This window comes from Prionailurus bengalensis, chromosome X (assembly GCF_016509475.1).
Source record: "Prionailurus bengalensis isolate Pbe53 chromosome X, Fcat_Pben_1.1_paternal_pri, whole genome shotgun sequence".
In the NCBI taxonomy this organism is placed as follows: Eukaryota; Metazoa; Chordata; class Mammalia; order Carnivora; family Felidae; genus Prionailurus; species Prionailurus bengalensis.
In genome coordinates this window covers 58,656,281-58,679,779 of record NC_057361.1, presented here as the reverse complement: position 1 = coordinate 58,679,779, position 23,499 = coordinate 58,656,281, and the positions used below count along the sequence as shown (strand labels likewise).

The 23,499-nt window shown below is 43.5% G+C and overlaps 2 protein-coding genes across 14 annotated transcripts in view; both read right to left on the bottom strand.

Annotated features, from left to right (window-relative positions):
• TAF1 (TATA-box binding protein associated factor 1) overlaps window positions 1–7,216 on the bottom strand; it is an 87,041-nt gene extending 79,825 nt beyond the window's left edge. For 5 of the 13 annotated variants that reach the window (XM_043570598.1, XM_043570591.1, XM_043570599.1 and 2 more), the window contains exons 1-5: window positions 6,941–7,215; window positions 5,872–5,986; window positions 5,604–5,720; window positions 1,388–1,507; window positions 28–269 (exon numbers count right to left, since the gene is read on the bottom strand). In XM_043570598.1, the coding sequence (XP_043426533.1) occupies window positions 28–269; window positions 1,388–1,507; window positions 5,604–5,720; window positions 5,872–5,986; window positions 6,941–7,120 (774 nt within the window). In that variant the 5' untranslated portion in view covers window positions 7,121–7,215. Of the gene's footprint in view, window positions 1–27; window positions 270–1,387; window positions 1,508–5,603; window positions 5,721–5,871; window positions 5,987–6,291; window positions 6,887–6,940 lie in introns of those variants that run through there. The other 8 variants (XM_043570593.1, XM_043570595.1, XM_043570600.1 and 5 more) reach the window with 3 other exon arrangements.
• Window positions 7,217–12,272: 5,056 nt separating this feature from the next.
• On the bottom strand, window positions 12,273–23,125 carry LOC122477527 (rho-related GTP-binding protein RhoG-like). Its single transcript, XM_043570588.1, has 3 exons — window positions 22,526–23,125; window positions 16,800–16,897; window positions 12,273–16,389 (listed from the first exon to the last, which is right to left on the bottom strand). Exons 2-3 carry the CDS (start codon window positions 16,809–16,811, stop codon window positions 15,799–15,801), a joined length of 603 nt encoding a protein of 200 aa, XP_043426523.1. The 5' UTR covers window positions 16,812–16,897; window positions 22,526–23,125; the 3' UTR covers window positions 12,273–15,798.
• Between the last annotated feature and the right edge of the window lie 374 nt (window positions 23,126–23,499).

Genomic DNA, 23,499 nt, shown 5'->3' with positions numbered 1-23,499 from the left:
AACTTGGGCATTCTCCACAGAAAGTACCTTCCCAGGCCGAAATTCCGGGAAAAGTTCTGTGACACTCGGCAACAGCTTGGTGGCATCATGCTGCATAATCCCGGCCAATGGTAGGGTCAGCTTTCCATCCTCACATTCTGCCTGTGTTGCTTCCTGAGGTCCCATCTCAGATTCTGAGTCAGAGGAACTACTGAAGTCCACTTTCTCTGAGGCCAAAGAGGAAGGGGCAATGATGGAGGGCAAGATGATGCCTTCTCCATCCTCAGACACTGCAACAAGGAAGAGAAACCCCTTTGGAATGTAACTGTGAGCATATCTCCTCCGACTCAGCCAGTACCCAGTCTAGGTTCTATGCATGGCTCGGTGGCAGGGGGTATAGTTCCAAGCACCCAGATTACTAGTATGCAACCCAGAAAACTCACTCCACTCAGTATCTCCCACCATCCCCAACTCACCTTGTACCTGGTACCCTAGGGTTGTGACGAGAGAAAACAAACACTATTACTACGTTCACTACTTTCTATACATATATTAGGTTAAAGGAATATGACCAACAGCAAAATTAAATAACACTTTTATACCAATCAGGCCTTGTAATTTGCAGTTCGGGGGCCCATAAGCTGAAAAAATTTTTTAAGCTCACAGGAGAATAATGAAATTATGTAGCATGAAATCAGATCTATGACATAAAGTTAACAGATGTTACTTAGCCTGCAGACTAAAAAGGAAACAGCTAAAACTCTAACAGGAGGAATTTAGGTTAACATAATCCCCAAAATACAGGAGATCAAAAGACACTGCTCTTCCCCAATCTCCTAGCCTAGGACAGGACAGGGTTACTACTGTGGCAGACACAGGAAAGATGAGATGATCACTAAAGCCCTTGCCTTGGAAATCTCTGAATCTGGTAGTTGGCTCTAGATGATTATAAATACACATTCTAGTGTGCCTTCCCCATTTAATCATTTCTTTTAAAGAGAGTCATCTAAACAGGTTGGTTCCAAATACCGGTATACAGATCAGCTGCATCAGAAATTACTTGGAGAACATTTTGAAATTCCTGGGCTCTATCCTGGATCTTTGAATCAGACTCTGGGATGAGAGTCAGAAATCTGTATTTCTTTAAAGGCTTGGGATGACTGGGATGGGCAGCCAGATTTGAGAACCACTGACCTAAACTACTTTCTCTCCAGTGCCTGTTAAAATACTGTTGCCAAATCTTTCAAAAGTAACACTTTCCTTTACCACTGAAATTGTAGGACTCACTTCCAGAAGCAGTACCCTTTCCTAGCAGCTGCACTTTTACAGCTCCCTATGGGTATGCCAAAAGCCTCGACCTATGAATGCAAGTTGCTCTTTGGACAAAAGAAGACAGTTCTCTACTTACCACTGGTAATAGCATCTTGGTCTTTATCCTTCTTCACTGGTCCTGGAGGTGGAGGTGGAGGAGGCATCAACTTGCAGTCAATGTCTTCACAATCAGCATCATAGTCGTCTTCATCATAATCTAATAAAACCAAGAAGGTGATCACCTCAACATCCAGAATGTCACACAACAGCCCTGAGTTCCTCCATCACACAAGAATTTAAAGCAGCACGTGAAAACACTATACAGACCCCTTAAGAACACACAGGAGATGTGGCTTCTGCCTTCAGAAAGAGATGTCACAGTATAACATACCCAAATGCTATAACACTATGTCTACCTTATACAGGAATTGAGCTCCCAAGAATGGTTTAAAAACATGTGTTCCTTCTCCTGATCAAATCCTATTTGATTTTTTATTTTCATCCTGCTCCATCTCATAATTCAATTGAACCTTCTTCCTTCTCTGTCAGTTTCCTTTGAGGCTGGACTTTTTCTCTTCTCACTTCCCAAGTCTTTGACACATTTTTTACCTACCTTCTGCAGTTGTGTTATTCTGTTCACTGCCCTTTTGCCACTGGCATCACTCAGTACTTGATGGTGAAACTCTGCTTTTATTCCTCTACACAAGCTCCGTTCCCTTACTCAAGAATCACCCATATCTAGATTAAACCCAAATCTGTAGCTCTTGCCCTGACTTAACCCCTCTACAATCACACCACCACGTTCTGCTGCCTAAAGAACCTTTCCATTCAGATATTCCACAACTGTATGTCATCACATTGAAATATCCTTACCACTTTCCAACTCCCTTTCCTTTCTGTCTACACCACCTCCATCCTCATTTTCCCAGCTTATGATTTTAAGTCTCCTGTCCTCTCCATCAATCTCTTACCCCCCCCCCCCCCGCAACACACCTTTTCCAATCAATCATTAACAGTGGTCATTATAGCAACTTCCATTTACTGAGCTCCCATTACGTGCCAGGTATTTGCAACTATTTTATCTACAATCCTCCCAACGACGTTGGCAAAGTAGGAATTATTCTGAGATAGTGAATTGACTTACTCAGGATCACACAGTTTTAAGTGACAAAGTTAGAATCCAAGGCTGGCTGAACAACAAACAAAGCCTGTACTCTTCCCAATGCACTTCCTCACTTACCCAGTCCTACTCATGTTTTATCAGCAACTCTCTAATTTAATTCTGCTTAGCATTTTCCACAATTGTCACCTTACTCCACACCTTTACATAGGTGTAGAGTAATTTGACATCTAGCCTGCAAGAAGTCTCCAAGTTTGTCTGCCCCTTTACCCTTTTTTTTAAAGTTTTCATTTATTTATTTTGAGAGAGACAGAGACAGCATGAACAGGGGAGGGGCAGAGAGAGAGGGAGACAGAGAATCCCAAGCAGACTCCGCACCGGCAGCACGGAGACCTGTGTGGGACTCAAACCCACGAACTCACGAGACCATGACCTGAGCCGAAACCGAGACTGGGACACTTAACTGACTAAGCCACCCATGCTCCCACCCCCCTCCCCCAACCCCCGCTTTACCCTTTTTCTAATCAAAACCCCAAAGCCACAGGTATCACCTTCCATCTCCATTTAGGAAGGAAATGCAATTAACATTTACAGAGCATCTACCATGCCACTGTACTATGTAGGTGCTTTCACACCACATGATACTAAACTTAAATTCCCACAAAAGAGCTATTAATTAATGAGGCAGGTTTTATCATCTTTATTGCAAACAAGAAAACTGGGGGATTATTACAAATCCAAGCCTCAAACACTGAGCAATTTTCCCAGGGTCAAACTAAATATGAAGCTGGGGGTTGAAGCTATCATTCTGATTTCAAAGTCCATTTTCTTTCTTTTCAACTTTATTTATTTACTTATTTACTTACTTACTTACTTAGAGAGAGAGAGAGAGAGAGAGAGAGAGAGAGAGAACGAACCAGCTGGGGAAGGGCAGAGAGAGAGGGAAACAGAATTCAAAGAGGCTCCAGGCTCTGAGCTGTCAGCAGGGAGCCCAACATGGGGCTCAAACTCACAAACCACGAGATCATGACCTAAGCCAAAGTCAGACGCTTAACCGATTGAGCCACCCAGGCACCCCCATTTTCTTTTTATTATACTACCCTTACTGCACCAATCTATGCTGGTTTATAACCTTTTATGGCATCAAATCCCAAGTGAAGGTGCTGTCAAATTGTTCAATCAATTCTGCTACCATAGCAGTATGTTTTCCACTCCTTTCAAAGTTTATTTATTTTTACTAATCTCTACACCAATGTGGGGCTCGAACTCACATCAAGAGTCACATCCACGGACTGAGCCAGTCAAGTGGCTCTCCACTCCTTCTAAGAAAACCTGCTAGCCAATTCCCCCCACACTAGTCACTTACTTCTACCTCCTAAACCTTTAGACAAGCCATTTTTCCACACCAAAATGCCCTGCTGCTCCCTCCCCATGAAACCCTGTCTTTCAAAATTTTGCTCAAAATTCACCTCCACAACATCTCTTCTAATGACCTCCACTGACTTCCAGCTATTCCACAGAAGCATCGTTGTAAATCAGGCCATGTGCAGGGGCCAATGTCAGAGGAGGAGGAAGCTAGGGGCATAGATGAAGGCACCTTCATTGGACAACTTGGAAATGAGCATCCCAGAGTACTAACACTATCAAATGCAGCATCACCCTTTTCCAGGAGGTCAGCTCATAAAACCCAACTAGGAAACCCCCACTCATCATCTTCCTTAACATCCCTACCCAAGACAACAAACCCAAACCTGAAAATTACAATAATCCCTGAAAATCAGAGCTGCTATCTAAGTCAGGGCACTTAGTTATGATATTTGTCTTAGACAATATCAACCTCTCAAAATGAAATACAATATTCCATACAGAAATTGAGCTTGTAGCTGGCTTATGTCTTATTATGAATAATTATGCTTTGTACTTGTTTATTCCATCTTCCTCAAACGATAAGAATATCCCTGATAGTAAGACCTGTATCTTCTATTTTTCTGGGTTACCTCTTGTGTATGTGGTAGTTAATTCTCTTTAAATTATATAAGCAGTTATATAAGCAGCATTGAAGCCCATTAAATGGTCCTGAAATCTGATTCAAAGAGGTAAACAATGAGCAACTTCACACAATATGTCAGGCAGTGAGAGGTAGTGTAAAGCAGTGGAAACAATGAATTACGTATGTGTCAACTACCCTTTAAAAGTTGCAAAAATTAAAAGTAAAAAAAAAAAAAAAGAACCATGATCAGTAGCTCTAGGTCCCAGACCACAGAAGGAAGCTCCTCAAGATCAGAAAATGGATTTTATTATCTTCATACCATACTGTCAGTTTATAGCCCATAACAGGTGCTCGATAAATGTCTAATGACCTGAGTTGAACTCGTCAAGGTCTGCCATTAGCTAACTTACAGAACTTTTACTAAAGTCCCACATCTTATTAAAGTCAAAGCCCAAGTTTTCCTTATCGATGATGAGGTTAAGAATAAATAATCACTAAGACCCCTTTCAGCTTTGATTGATTCTACATGTAGCATTTTATACAAGGGAGAAAAACCTATATTGTGAGCAAGCATTAGGTGCATTCTGTCAGCATACAGGTGGTGAGTGATTAACAGAAGGTGAGCCAATAAATACATATGCTCATTTATACAGGGCATAGTATATATTAATCCTCCTTGAACTACCAAGTCCCTGAGGGCAAAGACTGTGTTTAAATAGCATCTGAAAACATGGGCGCCTGGGTGGCTCAGTCAGTTGAATGTACGACTCTTGATTTCAGTTCAGGTCCTGATCCCAGGGTCATGGGATCAGGCGGCACGTGGGGCTCCGTGCTGAGCGGGGAGCCTGCTTGGCATTCTCTCTCTCTCTCTAAAATAAATAAAATGAAAAAGCAATTTTTAAAAAATAGCATCCAAAACAGTGTCATGAACTTAAATACCAGATGATAAAGAAAGCATTATCATCCTGACTTGGTGTTCACCAATAATTTGGGAAAACCAGTATGAGGAATAAAAGCCTGAATATGACACTGCCCCAGACACACACACAAAAAGGACAGCAACTACGTAAAACTGAGCTGACAAAGAGAGAGAAGCAAAGGATGGAGAACAAGAACAATGGCAGAAAGCATACACAAAAACAAAATGGACTACACAGCAAGAAAATGACCTGGGATGCTCTACTGAGGACACTAAAGAATCACCTGAGTGGCAAAGAGGCTGCAAACTCCCCATTGTCTGCTGATATCTTCGGCTTTCGTCTTCTGCTACCTCATTGATGTCTGAATAGTCCACAGCATCTTCTGTACTCCTGATCCATCCTATAAATAAAAGCGGGGGGGGGGGGGGGGTGCACGGTATATCTCAACTAAGAGCAAGTAACTCTCACTCCCAATAATTCCCATTGAAAAGTGCATATACAGTAAGTGGCTAGCCTCCTCCTCCACCTTACTCCCCATGACCCAGACTTACCTTCATCATTTACCAGGACACCATCAGTCCCAGTCAATTCTTCGTTTGCCGTGAGTTCAGTGATCAGGCTGCCAAGACCTAAAGCCCCCAAGCCTGCCAAGTGCTTCTTACATTCCTGAAAAAGGGACAGCACTAGAGTCAAAGATAACAATTAAACCTAAGCTTCCCACACAAAGCTTAGGAACATCACATTCAAGAACTGTAAAGTGTATCTTCCACTAAACTCCACATTGATCAGATCTTTATGAATATATATATATATATATATATATGCTGTCCAATTTCATCACCATACTTCAATATAAGAAAAAATTATTCAAAGAACCATCATCAAGTCTAAACAAATGGAACAGTAGTTCTCTGATTAAAGGTTAAGGCAAATCACTGGATTAGAAAGGGAAGACAACTTTTTTTTACTACCTTTTGTGTGTCTGCGTGTATGGCAGAAGAAAATTGATCAGTGTTTTCTCCTTGAGAAAATGAACCGAAGTCAAAGTAGGGAAGGTTCATTTAGGCACAGGAAACAATTCCATGAATGTCAGTGAGCAGGGGAAACTACCTAAGAAGTGCACTGCGCCAGAAGAGATCTGCCCCAAATAATCTGAACATTCACTGTTCTAAAAACTGAGGCTTGAACTACATGATCTGTTGCAGGTTAGGTCCAATTCTCTGGCTCTAGAACCACGTCAGGTGAATGATGTCAGAAATGCAGTTTCAAAAATCTTCAAGGTTCTCATAGCAACGGTTTAAAAACAATGTCACTAGTTACGCTATTTTTCCTGCTGCCTTGTTAGGATGAATATTATCCCCCAAAGGCCCCCACATCAGCGCCCCTGACCTACGAGGGCTAGCCTACCATTCTCTCTTCTCCCTACCCTCAAACAGAACCAAGCCTCCCCAGTCTGTTATGCACACTCTAGTATGACAGTGCCGGCTTGTTTCCTCTCCTCTTACGTTAACTGCGCCGTCTCCCAGAAACTCTACCCTAAGCACCCTCTACTGTCCTCAATCTTACCTGCTCCCCTGAACTGCACCACCCCCAACCCTATCCCCACGCCCACGCCCTCACATCATCCAAGACGCTTTCCCCCTCCAGCTGCCCGGCTCCATTGATGTTGCCAAAAAGGAAACCGGTTAAAGAAAATGGGCCTCCTCCCGCCGAATCTTCATCGCTGTCTGTGTCAGACATGATGGCGGTCGTGGTGTCACTAGCTGCTGCGGGCAGCAGCAAATCCCAGCCGGGTCCCATAGACCGGAAACAAAAATATCAGTCGCCCAAAAGTGACTTAGAGAGCTCCTTGATCCAACCAGGCCCTGCCGGAAGCGGAATGAGGCGGGAGGAGACGGAAACCGGAAAGACCGGCCGTCCTACGAAAAAGGAGAATTTGTTTCACTACTTTACTAACGGCTTTTGATTCGACAGTACACGATCAGGAGGTTACATATCTCGCAAGCGGTTGGTCAAAGGAACGGTTGGGTCCCGCCCCTTCCACTTATCTTCACGCGACCCTTCTCAGAGCCTTGGAGGGCTATGGGAACTGCCTCGGTTGCGAGGCACGTCGTGGTAAACCGCGGGCGTCCACGACAGGGTACACGGAAGTGGAGGTTAGAAATAGCCCTGGGTGTCCCGCTTCGCTGTTTCCTGTCAAGAAGAAACTGGCCGTGAATTGCACTGTGCCAGAACTACCTTTGCACGTTAGTTGTTTTGAGTTAACATTTCCCCATGGAAGTGGAGTCCTCCCCCCGCCCCGTTTTTTTTCGAGAAATGTGAAAACGAAAGAGTAGAATGAACTGCCGACCCCCCACCTGGATTCTTAATTGTTAACATTTTTACAGGGTTTTTAAAAACATTTCTGAACCATTTGAAAGTAGGTTGCACAAATATGGGATTCCCCAGCCCTAAAAATAGACGTTTTTCTACATATCTACAAAACCATTATCGCATCTTTAAGTGCGATGAATCTTTAATTCAATATCACTTAACATACAGTTCATATTTACATTTCCCCAGTTGTCCTAGTTGGAGCATTTTACACTTCAAACCGGGATCCGCTCAGGGTTCCGAATGCGGTGGCATTTGGTAATTTCCCTTCAGTCTTAATCCAGAAAACACCAGCCTTTTCAAAAAAATGACACATTTTTTTAAGAATCCAGGCAAATTGTCTTGAAAATACTCCGTTTTCTGAATTCGTCTGTTTCTTCAACTTGATTTAGGTTCAATATTTTGCTGGCCACCAGAAGGCACAAATGGTTGTCCCAGTATTCATGATGCTATATTTGAGCTCAGAGCCTGGAGCCTGCTTCAGATTCTGTGTCTCTCTCCCTTCCCTGCTTGAACTCTGTCTCTCTGTCTCTCAAAAATAAATAAAACATTAAAAATTGTTTATAAAAAATTACTTGAATCATTTTTTCTCTATGGATTTGTTTCTGTTTGTATTCAACTTTATGATTTGCTTTTATTATCCATTTTATGTAATTTAATTTTTAAAATATGTAAATTTTGACATGGTTCAAAGTCTATGTAACTATGTAAAAACTATGCAACTGTACCCTAAAAACTATGTAAGTATGTAACTATGTAAAAAGCTATTTCCATTGAAGTCTTGCTCCCAGGCCTATGCTCTGTACCCCATGCCCAGCCACTCTCTTTAAGTAACCATTAATTTCTGGTTTATCCTTCCTGTGTTTATTTTTTTATTGAGGCATAATTGACATATTCTATTAGTTTCAGGTGTACAATATAATGATTTGGTATTTGTACTTCCTGCATTTCTTTTTTGCAAAAATAAGCAAATGAGGGGCGCCTGGGTGGCGCAGTCGGTTAGGCGTCCGACTTCAGCCAGGTCACGATCTCGCGGTCTGTGAGTTCGAGCCCCGCTTCAGGCTCTGGGCTGATGGCTCGGAGCCTGGAGCCTGTTTCCGATTCTGTGTCTCCCTCTCTCTCTGCCCCTCCCCTGTTCATGCTCTGTCTCTCTCTGTACCAAAAATTAATAAACGTTGAAAAAAAAATTAAAAAAAAAAATAAGCAAATGAGTACACATGTTATTTCTGCTTTTTCATTACACAAAAGGTAGCATACTATATATACTCTTTCACCTTGCTTTTTCGCTTAATAATTTAGCCTGGAAATCACCGTTTACCACTTAATAGCACTCTTCCTCATTCACTTTTATGGCTGCTTAGTACTTCACTGCATGGACGTCCCTTGGAATGTGAACAGTAGTTACATTTCTAGGCCAGATGACAAAGATCTGCCAAAACCTGCATAGTAGCTGAGATGCTGCACTTTGGTAGTGAAAAGTTAGGAGAATACTTTTGCTATCCTAATGGTTAAGGCAAAAAAGCAGAATGGAATATGTTTTTAAATGTACTTTATACTGCTTGGATGCTTGTGCTTAAGGAAAAGTAGATTCAGCAAGAGGTAGATGGAGGATTATAGAATGGGGAAAGAGGCTTCAGATACTATAAATATTAAAGATGCTATTCTTGACTTAAAATGTGGTTTTGCATAAGTTTACCCAGCAATTCCCAGCACTCCTAGGTATATACACAAGAGAACTGAAAACATGTCCATATAAACCCTTGTGCACAAAGGTTCACAGTAGCACTATGCATAGTAGCCAAAAGGTAGAAACAATCCAAATTTCCCTCAACTATGAGTAGATAAAATATGGTATATCCATACAATGGAATATTATTCAGCAATAAAAAGAAATGGAGTACGCATGTGTGCTGCAAAATGGATGAAGCTTGAAAATATTATTGCTGAATAAAAGAAGAGTTCCAGGGGTGCCTGGGTGGTTGCTTGGGCATCCAACTTCGGCTCAGGTCATGATCTCACTGTTCATGGGTTTGAGCCCAGTGTTGGGCTCTGTGCTGACAGCCTGGAGCCTGGAGCCTGATTCAGATTCTGTACCTCCTTCTCTCTCTGCCCCTCCTCCACTCAAGCTCGCGCTCTCTCTCTCTCTCTCTCTCTCACACAAATAAACATTTTAAAAATTAAAAAAAAAAAACAAGTGAGTTCCAAATGACCACATATTGGGGGCACCTGGCTGGCTCAGTCGGTAGAGCATGCAACTCTTGATGTCAGGCACATGAGTTCAAGCCCCACGCTGGGTGTAGATGTTTTTGTTTTGTTTTGTTTTTTTGTCCTGCAATTGATATTTTATTTTATTTTTTTTTATGAAATTTATTGACAAATTGGTTTCCATACAACACCCAGTGCTCATCCCAAAAAGTGCCCTCCTCAATACCCATCACCCACCCTCTCCTCCCTCCCACCCCCCATCAACCCTCAGTTTGTTCTCAGTTTTTAACAGTCTCTTATGCTTTGGCTCTCTCCCATTCTAACCTCTTTTTTTTTTTTTCCTTCCCCTCCCCCATGGGTTCCTGTTAAGTTTCTCAGGATCCACATAAGAGTGAAACCATATGGTATCTGTCTTTCTCTGTATGGCTTATTTCACTTAGCATCACACTCTCCAGTTCCATCCACGTTGCTACAAAAGGCCATATTTCATTTTTTTCTCATTGCCACGTAATATTCCATTGTGTATATAAACCACAATTTCTTTATCCATTCATCAGTTGATGGACATTTAGGCTCTTTCCATAATTTGGCTATTGTTGAGAGTGCTGCTATGAACATTGGGGTACAAGTGGCCCTATGCATCAGTACTCCTGTATCCCTTGGATAAATTCCTAGCAGTGCTATTGCTGGGTCATAGGGTAGGTCTATTTTTAATTCTCTGAGGAACCTCCACACTGCTTTCCAGAGCGGCTGCACCAATTTGCATTCCCACCAACAGTGCAAGAGGGTTCCCGTTTCTCCACATCCTCTCCAGCATCTATAGTCTCCTGATTTGTTCATTTTGGCCACTCTGACTGGCGTGAGGTGATACCTGAGTGTGGTTTTGATTTGTATTTCCCTGATAAGGAGCGACGCTGAACATCTTTTCATGTGCCTGTTGGCCATCCGGATGTCTTCTTTAGAGAAGTGTCTATTCATGTTTTCTGCCCATTTCTTCACTGGGTTATTTGTTTTTTGGGTGTGGAGTTTGGTGAGCTCTTTATAGATTTTGGATACTAGCCCTTTGTCCGATATGTCATTTGCGAATATCTTTTCCCATTCCGTTGGTTGCCTTTTAGTTTTGTTGGTTGTTTCCTTTGCTGTGCAGAAGCTTTTTATCTTCATAAGGTCCCAGTAATTCACTTTTGCTTTTAATTCCCTTGCCTTTGGGGATGTGTCGAGTAAGAGATTGCTACGGCTGAGGTCAGAGAGGTCTTTTCCTGCTTTCTCCTCTAAGGTTTTGATGGTTTCCTGTCTCACATGTAGGTCCTTTATCCATTTTGAGTTTATTTTTGTGAATGGTGTGAGAAAGTGGTCTAGTTTCAACCTCCTGCATGTTGCTGTCCAGTTCTCCCAGCACCATTTGTTAAAGAGGCTGTCTTTTTTCCATTGGATGTTCTTTCCTGCTTTGTCAAAGATGAGTTGGCCATACGTTTGTGGGTCTAGTTCTGGGGTTTCTATTCTATTCCATTGGTCTATGTGTCTGTTTTTGTGCCAAGGGTGTAGATGTTAATTAAAAAAAAAAAAAAGATCACGTATTGTTTGATTCCATGTACACTAAATGTTCAGGAAAGACAAAGTAGAGTACTGATTGCCTAGGGCTGAGGATGTGCACAGGAATTAACTGCATGAGGGATCTTTTGGGGGTGATGGAAATGTTCTAAAACTGGATTTTGGTGACAGCTGCAGGACTCAGTCACTACTAAAAGTCATTAAACTGTACACTTGAAATGGGTGAATTTTTTGGTATGTAAATTATACTTCAATAAATCTGTTTTCAAAGCAAAGCAAAACAAAACACAACCCTGTTTTGCTTTTCCTTACCACTCACTTAATAGTGCATTGGCACCATATACAATTAAGTCAGTATTAGTTCATTTTTATGACAAACAGAGGAAGGATATTTTCCTGAGATAACTGGAAGAGGCAAAGGACATTAAATGTTATGTCTCATGTCTACAACTGTAGCCACTAGTACAGTAATACCTCTAACACCAGGAGTCTGATAATTGTTTACTGGATGTAGTGTAATAATTGCTTACAGGGAACTAACTGGTGTGTCACTAGTGAAAAGCAGGAAATGAAGCTAAATCGTGGAGATACATAGGTGGTTGGGGTGAGGCAAGAACTAGAGAATCAATGTTAACAGGGAAGACAGTCCCCTACCCTGGTTGTCTGAGGTAGAAAAATAAGTACAGTTACACACAGGTGCGATGTGAAATATGACAATTAAAGTTATTTCGTCCTTTGCAAGTTGAAAGGCATTTAGAAGCCACTCAAAACAAAGGAGGGGGGTGGAGGAATTGCTTCAATCTTTAGAAAGCAACAGACCCAGTAAAATCAGAAAAGTTTATTACCATCCATTATGAACAATTTAAAAAGTGATATTAGCATGTTAGTCTTGATACAAAATCCTTTTAAGTAAAAAAAATCAAGATGCCAGTGTATGTTTAGGACCATCAGAATAGTCCAATTCAAAACCACACTCTCAGACTTGTGGATCAAATCTCCATTCATTAGAGGACACAACTTTGACCAAACCAAATCCAGGCTTACATTTGGGAATTTGCCAGGCAAAGTGGGAGCAGGAGCCACAATTAAATTAAAAGCCAATTAAAGAGATTTCAGTAGCTACACAGAAAGTTCCCAGAGACACAGGTGTCAGCCACGTTTCTAGCCCCTTTCAACCACGAAGTCCTGTGAGCACCTCAGGCAGCATCAATCAGAACATCCTGAGACTAGACTACACTCGAGCAATTGGTGCTTTCATTTGGCTGCCTGTGGGAAAACTCAGTGGCCAGTTGACTCCTACAGTCACACTACTCTAACAGACCCCCACTTTCCAATGTGTTACTGGGCCACCCTCACCTTCTTCCAGGTAATACCTTGTTCACACAGAGCCCCTACAACCCTGGGGCCCTAGGTCACACACCGGAAATAGATACAGTACATTGAAATTGAGATAGGAGACATCTACCAGCCAATATCCATCCTGGATCCTCCACAGCTTTAGACAATCAGTGGTGTAAAAATATACACCATTGAATTACTGTATGGAGTGGAGGGTGCAGTGATAAAGGAAAATCAAAACAAAACACTTTTGCCCATGGTGAAGGAAAGGAAAACCAGAAGAAAAGGAGTTAGACTAGTGAGCTTACATGACTTTTTACCTTCTAACAATACTTGGTATCTGCCTGACCTCCAGGGTTCAGATTCTCCAAAAATAGGGGTGCCAGAATTAGCAAATAAAAATACAGGATGACCCATTAAATCTGAATTTCAGATAAACAGCAAATCATGCTTTACTCTAAGTAGGTCCCAAATATTGCATGGTGCATACTTACGGTAAAAAATTACTTGTAAAAAAGTAGGGGTGCCAGGGTGGCTCAGCCGGTTGGGTGTCTGGCTCTTGATCTCGACTCAGGTCATGATCTCATCGTTCGTGAGTTTGAGCCCCATGTCGGGCTCTGCGCTGACAGCATGGAGCTTGCTTGGGATTCTCTCTCTCTCCCTCTCTCTGCTCCTACCTCACTCACAATCTCTATCTCAAAGTAAATAAATAAACTTAAAAAAATTATTTGTAAAAAAAAAAGTATTCCCTTTTATCTGGCAACCCTATTCAGGAGGTTCAGTTTACCTGAGGGCTAATCTGATCATATATTGTCAAAGAGCAACAGTAAGACCATCACAGAGCAAAACACAGGCACTTCACCCACCACAGAAGGTGGGATGTGATTCTTTTAACTCCATTTCCCAGACTCTCAAAGATCCAATGCTTATTTTGGCAGGGTGAGAGAGTATGTACACAGCGGAGTTCTCAACCACTATCTGCCAGGTGGAGAATTTTTGTTTTCCTTCTATATAAGATGAAGAAGGTCAAAACTACAAGTAGGGAGGATAAGGAGAAGCAGGCCTACCAGGGTAAGGAATCTGACTCCTACTCTCCAGAGCAGGCTGAGCAACTCCAGCAAAATCCCCACAAATGTGACAGCCCTGGGGTCTGGAGATACAACATGCTCTCCAACTCTCTTGGAGCAACTACAGGACCTCAAAGGCAACCAAGACTAAACACACACACACACACACACACACACACACACACACACACACAGATGCAGATGTACAGAGGAGGGAGGAACAGGAAGAGAGCAAGGTAGCCTTTATGGTAACTCAGAGGACACTGAGGAGTCTGAGGGAATCAAAGAACTCCCTGACAATGACTAGCAGAACATTTTGTTTGTTGGTTGGTTAGTTTTATTTATGGGGTTAACCTTTAGTGGTCTTTTCCTAAAGTGAAAGCTGACAGAAAAACAGGGACTAAGAGACACCTCAGGGACACAGCTTTATGGAGGGATCAACTCCACATCGCCAAGCCCATAGTGCTATCATAATCTGAGCAGATCTGACCATCAAGACCCCACTCCCAAGGCACTATCATGACTAAGTGCCAAACCCATTTCCTGAGGGTGGAAGAGGAACCAACAAGTCCATGGTGGATGAATACTCCTCTCAAAGGCATAGGGAGGGAAAGAAACATCAATGGGTCACATGGGTGGCTCAGTCAGTTAAGGTTAAGCAGCCAACCCTTGATTTTGGCTCAGATCATGATCTCAAGGTTCTTGAGTTCCAGATTTGCATCTCTCTCTCTCTCTCTTTCTGTCTTCCCTCCTCCTGCCCCTCCCCCACTTGTGTGTGCTCTAGCTCTCTCTCTCTCCCTCTCAAAATATAACTTTTTTTAAAAAGAGGGAGGGGCACCTGAATGGCTCAGTCAGTTAAGCATCAGACTTCAGGTCATGATGTCACGTTAGTGGGTTCAAGCCCTACGTCAGGCTCTGTGCTGACAGCTCAGAGCCTGGAGCCTCATCAGATTCTGTGTCTCCCTCTCTCTCTGCCCCTACCCCCCCCCAAAAAAATAAACATTAAAAAAGAGGGAAACCTCAAAAAGAACAGGATCACATTATGCTTTTTTCCCCCCACAGCCTCTGTGAGAATTTCTAGTACCTATTAATTGAGTATCTCTGAAAATGTGTTTCCAGAGATGTTAACAGGTGTTGCATGGGACCAAAACAAAAAAAGTTCAGTGAAATAATTTTGGGAAATGTTGCCTACTTATTGAAAGTTATAAATTCCTGCAGTAGAGGAACCTATTCAGCTTTATTTAAATCACGGGTTACCAGAAGGGAGAGGTGGGTAGGGAGCTGGGTTAAATAGGTGATGGGGGTTAAGGGGTGAACTTGTTGTGATGGACACCAGGTGTTGTGCAGATGTGTTCAATCACCATATTGTACACCTGAAACTAATATTATACTGTATGGTAACTGGCATTTAAACAAACTGAAAAAAAATCACTGGTTCCTGACTTACTTGACCACAGAACCCTTTTAAGGAACATCTATTAGTATCTCACAGAACTTTGAAAAATGCTGCTTAACCATTTTTTGCAAAAATATCTGATCTCAAGAATGGGAAGAACATGCCAATACTGGGAACACCCAGGAATCACATATAAAATGCTTTTCCAAAATTAGCATATTAGAAAGTTTAAGGCAATGATCTGAAAACTGTAGAAACTTGTCCTTCTGTGAGGCACTTGCTCAATGGTAAATATAAGTAGGAAAGCTAAATTTAGAGGTAAAAGTCAGTCTCTCTCTCTCTCCCCAAACTTCCTCCAGAAGATTCAGACCAAACTTCAAAGCAGCCATGTACAAACTAGGCTGTCTTTGTTCCTCCAAAAGCCCAACAACCTGGAGCTTATGGGTTCTAGGAAAAGAGACAAATCGCTTGTGCTGGCATTGTTAAATGCTATCAAAGGAATCCCCCTCATTCTCCTTAGGTGCAGTCCCCAAGTAGCACCCTGAAAGCTATAAGAGGACACACTTCTTGGTGTTCTTCTTTGTGGCAGGGTAAAGCACAGCGCGGACAGCTTCTGAAAATACCTCATGGACCCCATCCTGCATCAGGGCTGAACATTCCAGATACTTCACAGCCCCCACCTGCTTAGCCAGGGAGGTGCCTTGCTGAGGAGTTGTGGGCACTAGGCTCTGTTCCTTCAGCTTCTTCACTGTCTCAATGTCATTACGCAGGTCCCTCTTGGTGCCTACCAGCAGGACAGGTACATTGGGGCAATGATGAGAGACCTCTGGGTGCCACTTATGCCTCACATTGGCATACGACGATGGGTTACCAATAGAAAAACAAATGACAAAGATATTGGTCTGGGGGTAGGACAGCGTTCGCAGTCGGTCATACTCCTCTTGGCCAGCTGTGTCCCACAGGTTCAGGCTGACAATTTGGCCATCCACAGATGTCTGGGCACTGTAGTTGTCAAAGACGGTGGGGATATACTCTTCAGGAAAAGCATTTGTTGTGTAACTGATGAGGAGGCAGGTCTTACCTACAGCCCCATCTCCTACGACCACACATTTGATTGTCTGCATTCTTCCCTTGGAGTCCTAAGTGAAAGAGAGAAAGAAAGAGTGTTCACAGGGGTGCCTGGGTGGCTCAGTCAGTTGAGCGTCCAACTTTGGCTCAGGTCATGATCTCACAGGTTGTGAATTCGAGCCCCATGTCGGGCTTTCTGCTGTCAGCACAGGACCCATTTCAGATCCTCTGTCTCCCCCTCTCTTTCTGCTCTTCCCCTGCTCATGGTCTGTCTCAAAAATAAATAAATAAAACATTTAAAAGAAGAAGAAGAAAGAGTGTTCACAGATGCTTGGTTAATTTTGGGAGCCTATGCTTTATAAACCTTTCTTTCCCTCTGAGAAATTGAGGAAGTAAGACACCCCCCCCACACACACTGTCCATCCCCTTAACACCACATAAGAGTCAGCTGAGAAAGACTGTATAGGGTAGGGGTTCTTACCGCGGAGTCCATGGACTGCTAGACAATAAGCTTCAGTAGGTCCTAGAAGCCGCCTCTGAAGTATACAATATGATGTGAATGTACGTAAGTGAATTTTTCTGGAAAGAAGATCAAAAACTGTCATCAGATTGTCGAAAAGGGCTGAGCCCATAAAGATTAAAAACCATTCATATACATAGGTATTTATGTTACATCATTGTCATGACACCTGGATATACTCTATCAAAGGTGCTAAAACATAGTGGGTGCTCAATAAATGGGAACTAATTTTTTAAAAAACCATTGATATAGTTTTTGAGTGTCCAACTTCAGCTCAGGTCATGATCTTGTGGCTCATGGGTTCGAGCCCCACATCGGGCTCTGTGCTGACAGCTCAGAGCCTGGAGCCTGTTTCAGATTCTGTGTCTCCCTCTCTCTGCCCCTTCCCCCCCTCAAAAAATAAATAAGCATTAAAATTTTTTTAATAAATAAAAATAAAAAACCATTGATATATAAAGAAGGTTCTAAAGGTTGAAACAAAAGAGACATGGCTCTTACTTTGGGGATGTGGCTATGGACTCAGCAAAGAAACCTCTGTTCCTAACAAACAGTGACACTGTAATACTGGAGAGAAAGGTAGGCCAGTCAGACATAGCCCTCTACAGAAGTCGTTAAGAGTCCAGGCTCAGGGGCGCCTGGGTGGCGCAGTCGGTTAAGCGTCCGACTTCAGCCAGGTCACGATCTCGCGGTCCGGGAGTTCGAGCCCCGCGTCGGGCTCTGGGCTGATGGCTCAGAGCCTGGAGCCTATTTCCGATTCTGTGTCTCCCTCTCTCTCTGCCCCTCCCCCGTTCATGCTCTGTCTCTCTCTGTCCCAAAAATAAATAAAAAACGTTGAAAAAAAAATTAAAAAAAAATAATAATAAAATAAAAAGAGTCCAGGCTCTGAAGTCAGACCACCTGGAGTCTAAAACCAGTCCTCTCTTTTCCTAAGCTTTGTAAATTTGGGCATGTTTTTAAATGAAACAATGTACATGTAGTACTCATTAGTGCCTGCCACATAGGGAATACTCATTAGAAGTACTAGAAGCTACCATGACTTCATAATAATTCTTCTACTGTTCTGGGGAAGGCAACATTCTGTAATATGATTACAATGCTAGACAAAGCAGGGATCTCATCCCTTCCTACCCTATCTAAGCAAAACCATAGGTCATAACAGCACCATACTTTCTCATCCATTTCTTCATGAATCAAGCATTTGAGAGTTAATGGTAAGGTACAGATGATCTCCAAGAAGCATGTTTACTATCAATGCCCTACCCTGTCAGCGTCCCCCAAAACACTCCATTTCCTTTTAGCTTCTTAACTACTATACTAATTTCAGACCTGATCCTGATAGCATTAGCTTCGTCAAGTGTCAGAACATGGAGGAATGGGAATAAATTGTCATATGTATTTGATTATGGAAAAAAAAATTGAGAATCTGTTAGTTTCTCACCTTCGGAATTTGGGGGAATAGATACATCCCCCATCTTGTTGTCTTATTAGCTAAGGTCTACATCAGGCCCATATCATAGATAAAACAAAACACCTTATTTTGGGTCAGAATCAAGAAAAGTTGGCCTTCTGGGGAGCCTGTCTGGCTCAGTTGGAAGAGCATGTGACTCTTGATCTTGGGGCTGTGAGTTCAAGCCCCACGTAGGGTGTAGAGATTACATACATACATAAACTTAAAAAAAAGAAAAGCTGGCCTTCTGAGTATGCTTCACACAGGCACACTGGAGGCAGCTATCCTCGCACACAGCCAATTCTGACCAGCAAGGCATTCCACCAAGAAGCCTTCACTAGCACAGGTCCCACAGCTAAAAGTTCAGGGTGTAATTCAGCTCCAGTAGGCAACCATCCCAGGGTATCCACTGATCATCAGCTCTTTTCATCTAGGAATCTCTTTGCATCTAGGAATAGACATAAGGATCAAACATACATTTCTTTTTTTTTTAATTTTTATTACATTTCTTTATTTTTGAGAGGCAGAGAGAGATAGAGCACAAGTGGGGGAGGGGCAGAGAGAGAGGGAGACACAGAATCCAAAGCAGGCTCCAGGCTCTGAGCTGTCAGCACAGAACCCGATGAGGGGCCCAAACTCACGAACTGTGAGATCATGACCTGAGCCGGTCGGACACTCAAGCGACTGAGCCACCCAGGTGCCCCATACATACATTTCAATGGAAACAGGGTAAGGTCACCACCACCTTCTTTGAGAATAGCCTTCCTTGATTTTCCCAGTCTGGATTAATTTCTTCCTCCTCTGAATTCCTATAGCAATTACTGCCTGTACAACTCAGCTTCCCAGCCTGCTATAGGTATCATCCAGTGTCTAACATCTCTGTTCAGAGTGACTGCCTTTAGGACAATTGTGCACCTGACGGAGTTGTTGAACCAGAGCAAAACTCTTAGGCACAAAGAGCACTTTGCACCCCAAGCTCAGGTCCTCATCTCTGTAAGCAGATGGGCTTTCAAGTCACACTGATGCTTGGGAGCCTAGATGATGAAGTGCAGCTAGAACATCCCAGGTCTGAAACATAACCCAAAACATCCTCACCCACAGCAAACTTTCAATGAAAGGGAGTGCCCAGGAAAAGTCCCAGGTGTTTTGGGGGTGCTACTTTGTACAATTAATAGACTAATTTCTTCAGCCTGCATGTTCATTACATATTTTATTTTTTTAATGTTTATTTGTTTTTTGAGAGAGAGAGAGAGAGAGAGAGAGAGAGACAGACTGAGAGCAGAGGAGGGGCAGAGAGAGAGAGGGAGACACAAAATCCGAAGCAGGCGCCAGGCTCTGAGCTGTCAGCACAGAGCCCGACGCAGGGCTCAAATTCACAAACCGTGAGATCATGACCTGAGCCGAAGCTGGACGCTCAACTGACTGAGCCACCCAGGCACCCTTCATTATAGATTTTATTTACTTATGTGTATGTTTGGAATTATCCATGGTTAAAAAGTTTAAAAATAATATTAAAGGGGCGCCCTGGGTGGCTCAGTCGGTTAAGCATCTGACATCGGCTCAGGTCATGATCTCGCGGTTCGTGAGTTCAAGCCCTGCATCGGGTGAGCTTGAGCCATGCTTTGGGCTCTGCACTGACAGTGTGGAACCTGCATGGGATCCTCTCTCTCTCCCTCTCTCTCTGCCCCTCGCTCACTTGCACCCTCTCTCTCCCAAAAATAATAAATAAATAATAAAAATTAGAAAATAATACAAAAAATATATCTAAAAAGCTGAAAACAGGATCTCAAAGAGATATTTGCACACCAGTGTTCATTGCATCATTACTCACAAGAGCCAAGAGGTGGAAGCAACCTAATGTCCATCGATGGATGAACACATAAAGAAAAAATGTGATCAGGGCATCTGGGTGGCTCAGTTAAGCATCAGACTTCGGCTCAGGTCACAATCTCATAGTTTGTGAGTTTGAGCCCCATGTTGGGCTCTGTGCTGACAGCGTGGAGCCTGGAGCCTGCTTGGGCTTCTGTGTTTCCCTCTCTCTCTCTCTCTCTCTCTCTGCCCCTCCCCCACTCCCTCTGTGTCTCTCTTTCTCTCTCTCTCAAAAATGAATAAACTTCAAAAGATGTGATATATATATATGAATATTATTCAGCCCTAAAAAGAAGGAAATCTTCATACATTACAACATGGATGAAACTTGAGGATATATGCTGAGTGAAATCAGTTGCAAACAGCCATATAATGCGTGATTCCACTTACATGAGGTATCTAGAGTAGTCAAATACATAAAAACAGAAAGCAGAATGGTAGGTGCCAAGGCTGAGGGAGGAGAAATGGGGAGTTGTTTAATGGATATGAAGTTTCAGTTTTGCAAGATGAAAAATCTAGAGATCTGGGGCACATGGGTGGCTCAGTTGGTTAAGCGTCTGACCTCAGCTCAGGTCATGATCTCGTGGTTTGTGAGTTTGAGCCCTGCATCGGGCTCTGTGCTGACAGTGTGGAATCCACATAGAATCCTCTGTCCCCCTCTCTTTCTGCACTCCCCCACTTGTGCTCTCTGTCTCTCTCAAAATAAATAAATACACTTTAAAATGTTTATTTATTTTTGAGAGACACAGAGAGAGAGAGAGAGAGAGAGAGAGAGTGAGCAGGGGAAGGGCAGAGAGAGAGGGAGACACAGAATCTGACGCAGGCTCCAGGCTCTGCGCTGTCAGCACAGAGCCCGATGCGGGGCTCGAACTCAGAAACCGTGAGATCACAAACCATGAGATCACGATCTGAGCTGAAGTCGGACGCTTAACTGACCAAGCCACTCAGGCGCCCCTAAACAAACTTTTTAAAAAAAGAAAAATTCTAGAGATCTATTGCACAACAATATGAATACAGTTAACACTACTGTACTGTACATTTAAAAATGGTTTAAATTACTAAAAATAAAAATATTCTTCAAGGTTTTGGAGCTCTGGTAGAAGCCTAGAAGTTATAAGAGAAAGGCAAATGAGACAAGTTTGTCTACCTCAGCTTTGGGATCTAGCACAATGCTGTGCTGTTAAGAGTCACCTTCAGCTTTCCCCTCCTCACCACCACCACTATCTACACACACTCTCCCAGGTACTACTATGGGCAGCACACTACTAGAAGGGACTCAAAAAAGAGTAAAAAGAAAGAATGCTAGAAGTTACAATCTTGTGGTCAAGACAAAACTTCTGTGAAAAGGCAAATAATAATACAAAGTAATTCATGGCTCAGAGGGAAAAAAAAGTTGCTATGGGGAAGCAAAGGGAATCTAAAACTTGAGAGCTTATTATAGGCATTGTGCCAAATACTTTCACATTATCTTCTTTAAGCCTCCCAGTAGCACTGTGAAGTAGACATCAGAGCAGCTCAGAGATCTTTAGGTATGCCTCTAGGATCAGAAATTGGGAGAGGTGCGGCGCTGCAGAAATCAGCACCCCCAGAAAGTTCCCTTCTGAGTTAGTCATTCGCGGTTAACTGGAATTACAGTTTCTTCTAAATCTTCCAATGTCCTCTGACAAGGCATCCTTCTTCACATGTATAGTCTGCATAGGAGTCCATTTTCTCCCAGGTTGAAACACAATGTAAAGACCCAATAGCAGCGGAGACCAGAATGCAGCTAAAAGCATTAGTAATTCTAGCACATTCTCCTCCAAGTCTCACCCTTTCCATAAGTCTGAGTCTAATGTACTTGAAATCACTCTGTAACTTTCTGAAATTAAATCAATTCAGCAGAAGACCCTCCCCCCATTTTTATTTACCACACTTTGCAACTTAGTTATCTACTAAATCCGGGAAGCCTTTTCACATTGAAGACAGACTTCTCTGGTTCAAGTCCAGTCGAAGAAGGCTTTAGGACTGGGGGCCGAAGGAAGCCATGTGAACACTCCCCAACCCAGAGGCAGTGGTAGTGACCCATCAATACCACACGAGCCCGCTCAGCACTTCCCTCACATCCTTCTTCACCAAGGCTAATTGAATCCAGGACTTCATATGAACTGGTGAGCCCGGGACAGAGAGGTGCCCCACAAATAGGATTCACAAACAGGAAGAGCTGGCTCAGTCTCCTCCATAACATACATACACCTCATCCCACCCTCAAATGCCTTCCATCCAGGGAATGGCTCACAGACTTAGGCAACCAACCGTCCGGGAATGGGGAGACTCAAGAAGAGGGAGGCGAGGGGTACCGCCCGGTGGGGGGGAGGGTCTCCAAAAAGATTACCTGGCAAAACGATCGTCCTCCCCGCGTCGCTCACCGATGCCGGCAGAGCCTCCAGGGCAATTCTCGCCCGGGGTGGGCAGGCTCGGCGGGCTCAGCGCCACATCCGGGCAGCTACCGAGTCCCCCCCCCCCCCCCCCCCGTCGTCACACGCAGTCTCGCCACGGTGCCCCGACACCTCCTGGGAAGTGGAGTCCTAGGGCCAACCTCACTGTCTGCCAGTCACAGGCTTCTAAAATACACCCTGGGGGTGATCGAGGATTACTTAGCTCAGGACCCCAGGTGCGGACCCCAAAAGGAGTTACTCGGTTCAGAGGTCCCCAAGGCTCATCTTTCCCTTGGCAAGTGAGGCCACCCCCTCCTCCGCAGGCCCCCTTTTCCTCCTCAAGAGCAATATTAACATAAGGAGGCGCTCGGGAAACTGACGTAGTAGGAGAAACGGAGGCGATAAAAGAAAACGAGGGGCGTGCGGGTGACTCTGGGAGTGGGGGGTGCCTGGGTGGCTCAGTCCGTTAAGCCACCGGCTTCGCTAAGGTCATGATCTCCGGGGTTGTTAGAGCCTGGGGGCAGGCTCTGTGCGCCTGGAGCCTGCTTCAGATTCTGTGTCTCCCTCTCTGTCTCTCTCTTTCTCAAGAATAAACATTTGGGGTCATCTGTGTGGCTCAGTCGGTTGAGCATCTGACTTTGGCTCAGGTCATGATCTCATGGTTCACGGGTTCAAGCCCCATGTCGTGCTCTGTGCTCACAGCTCAGAGCCTGGAGCCTGCTTTGCGGATTCCGTGTCTGCCTCTCTCTCTGTCCCGCCCCTGCTCGTGCTCTGTCTCTCTCCCTCTCTCAAAAATAAATAAAACATTTTTTAAAAAGAATAAATAAGAGACTCTTAAATACAAAGAACAAACTGAGGGTGGAGTGGGGGAAGAGGGAAAATGGGTGATGGGCATTGAAGAGGGCACTTGTTGGAATGAGCACTGGGTGTT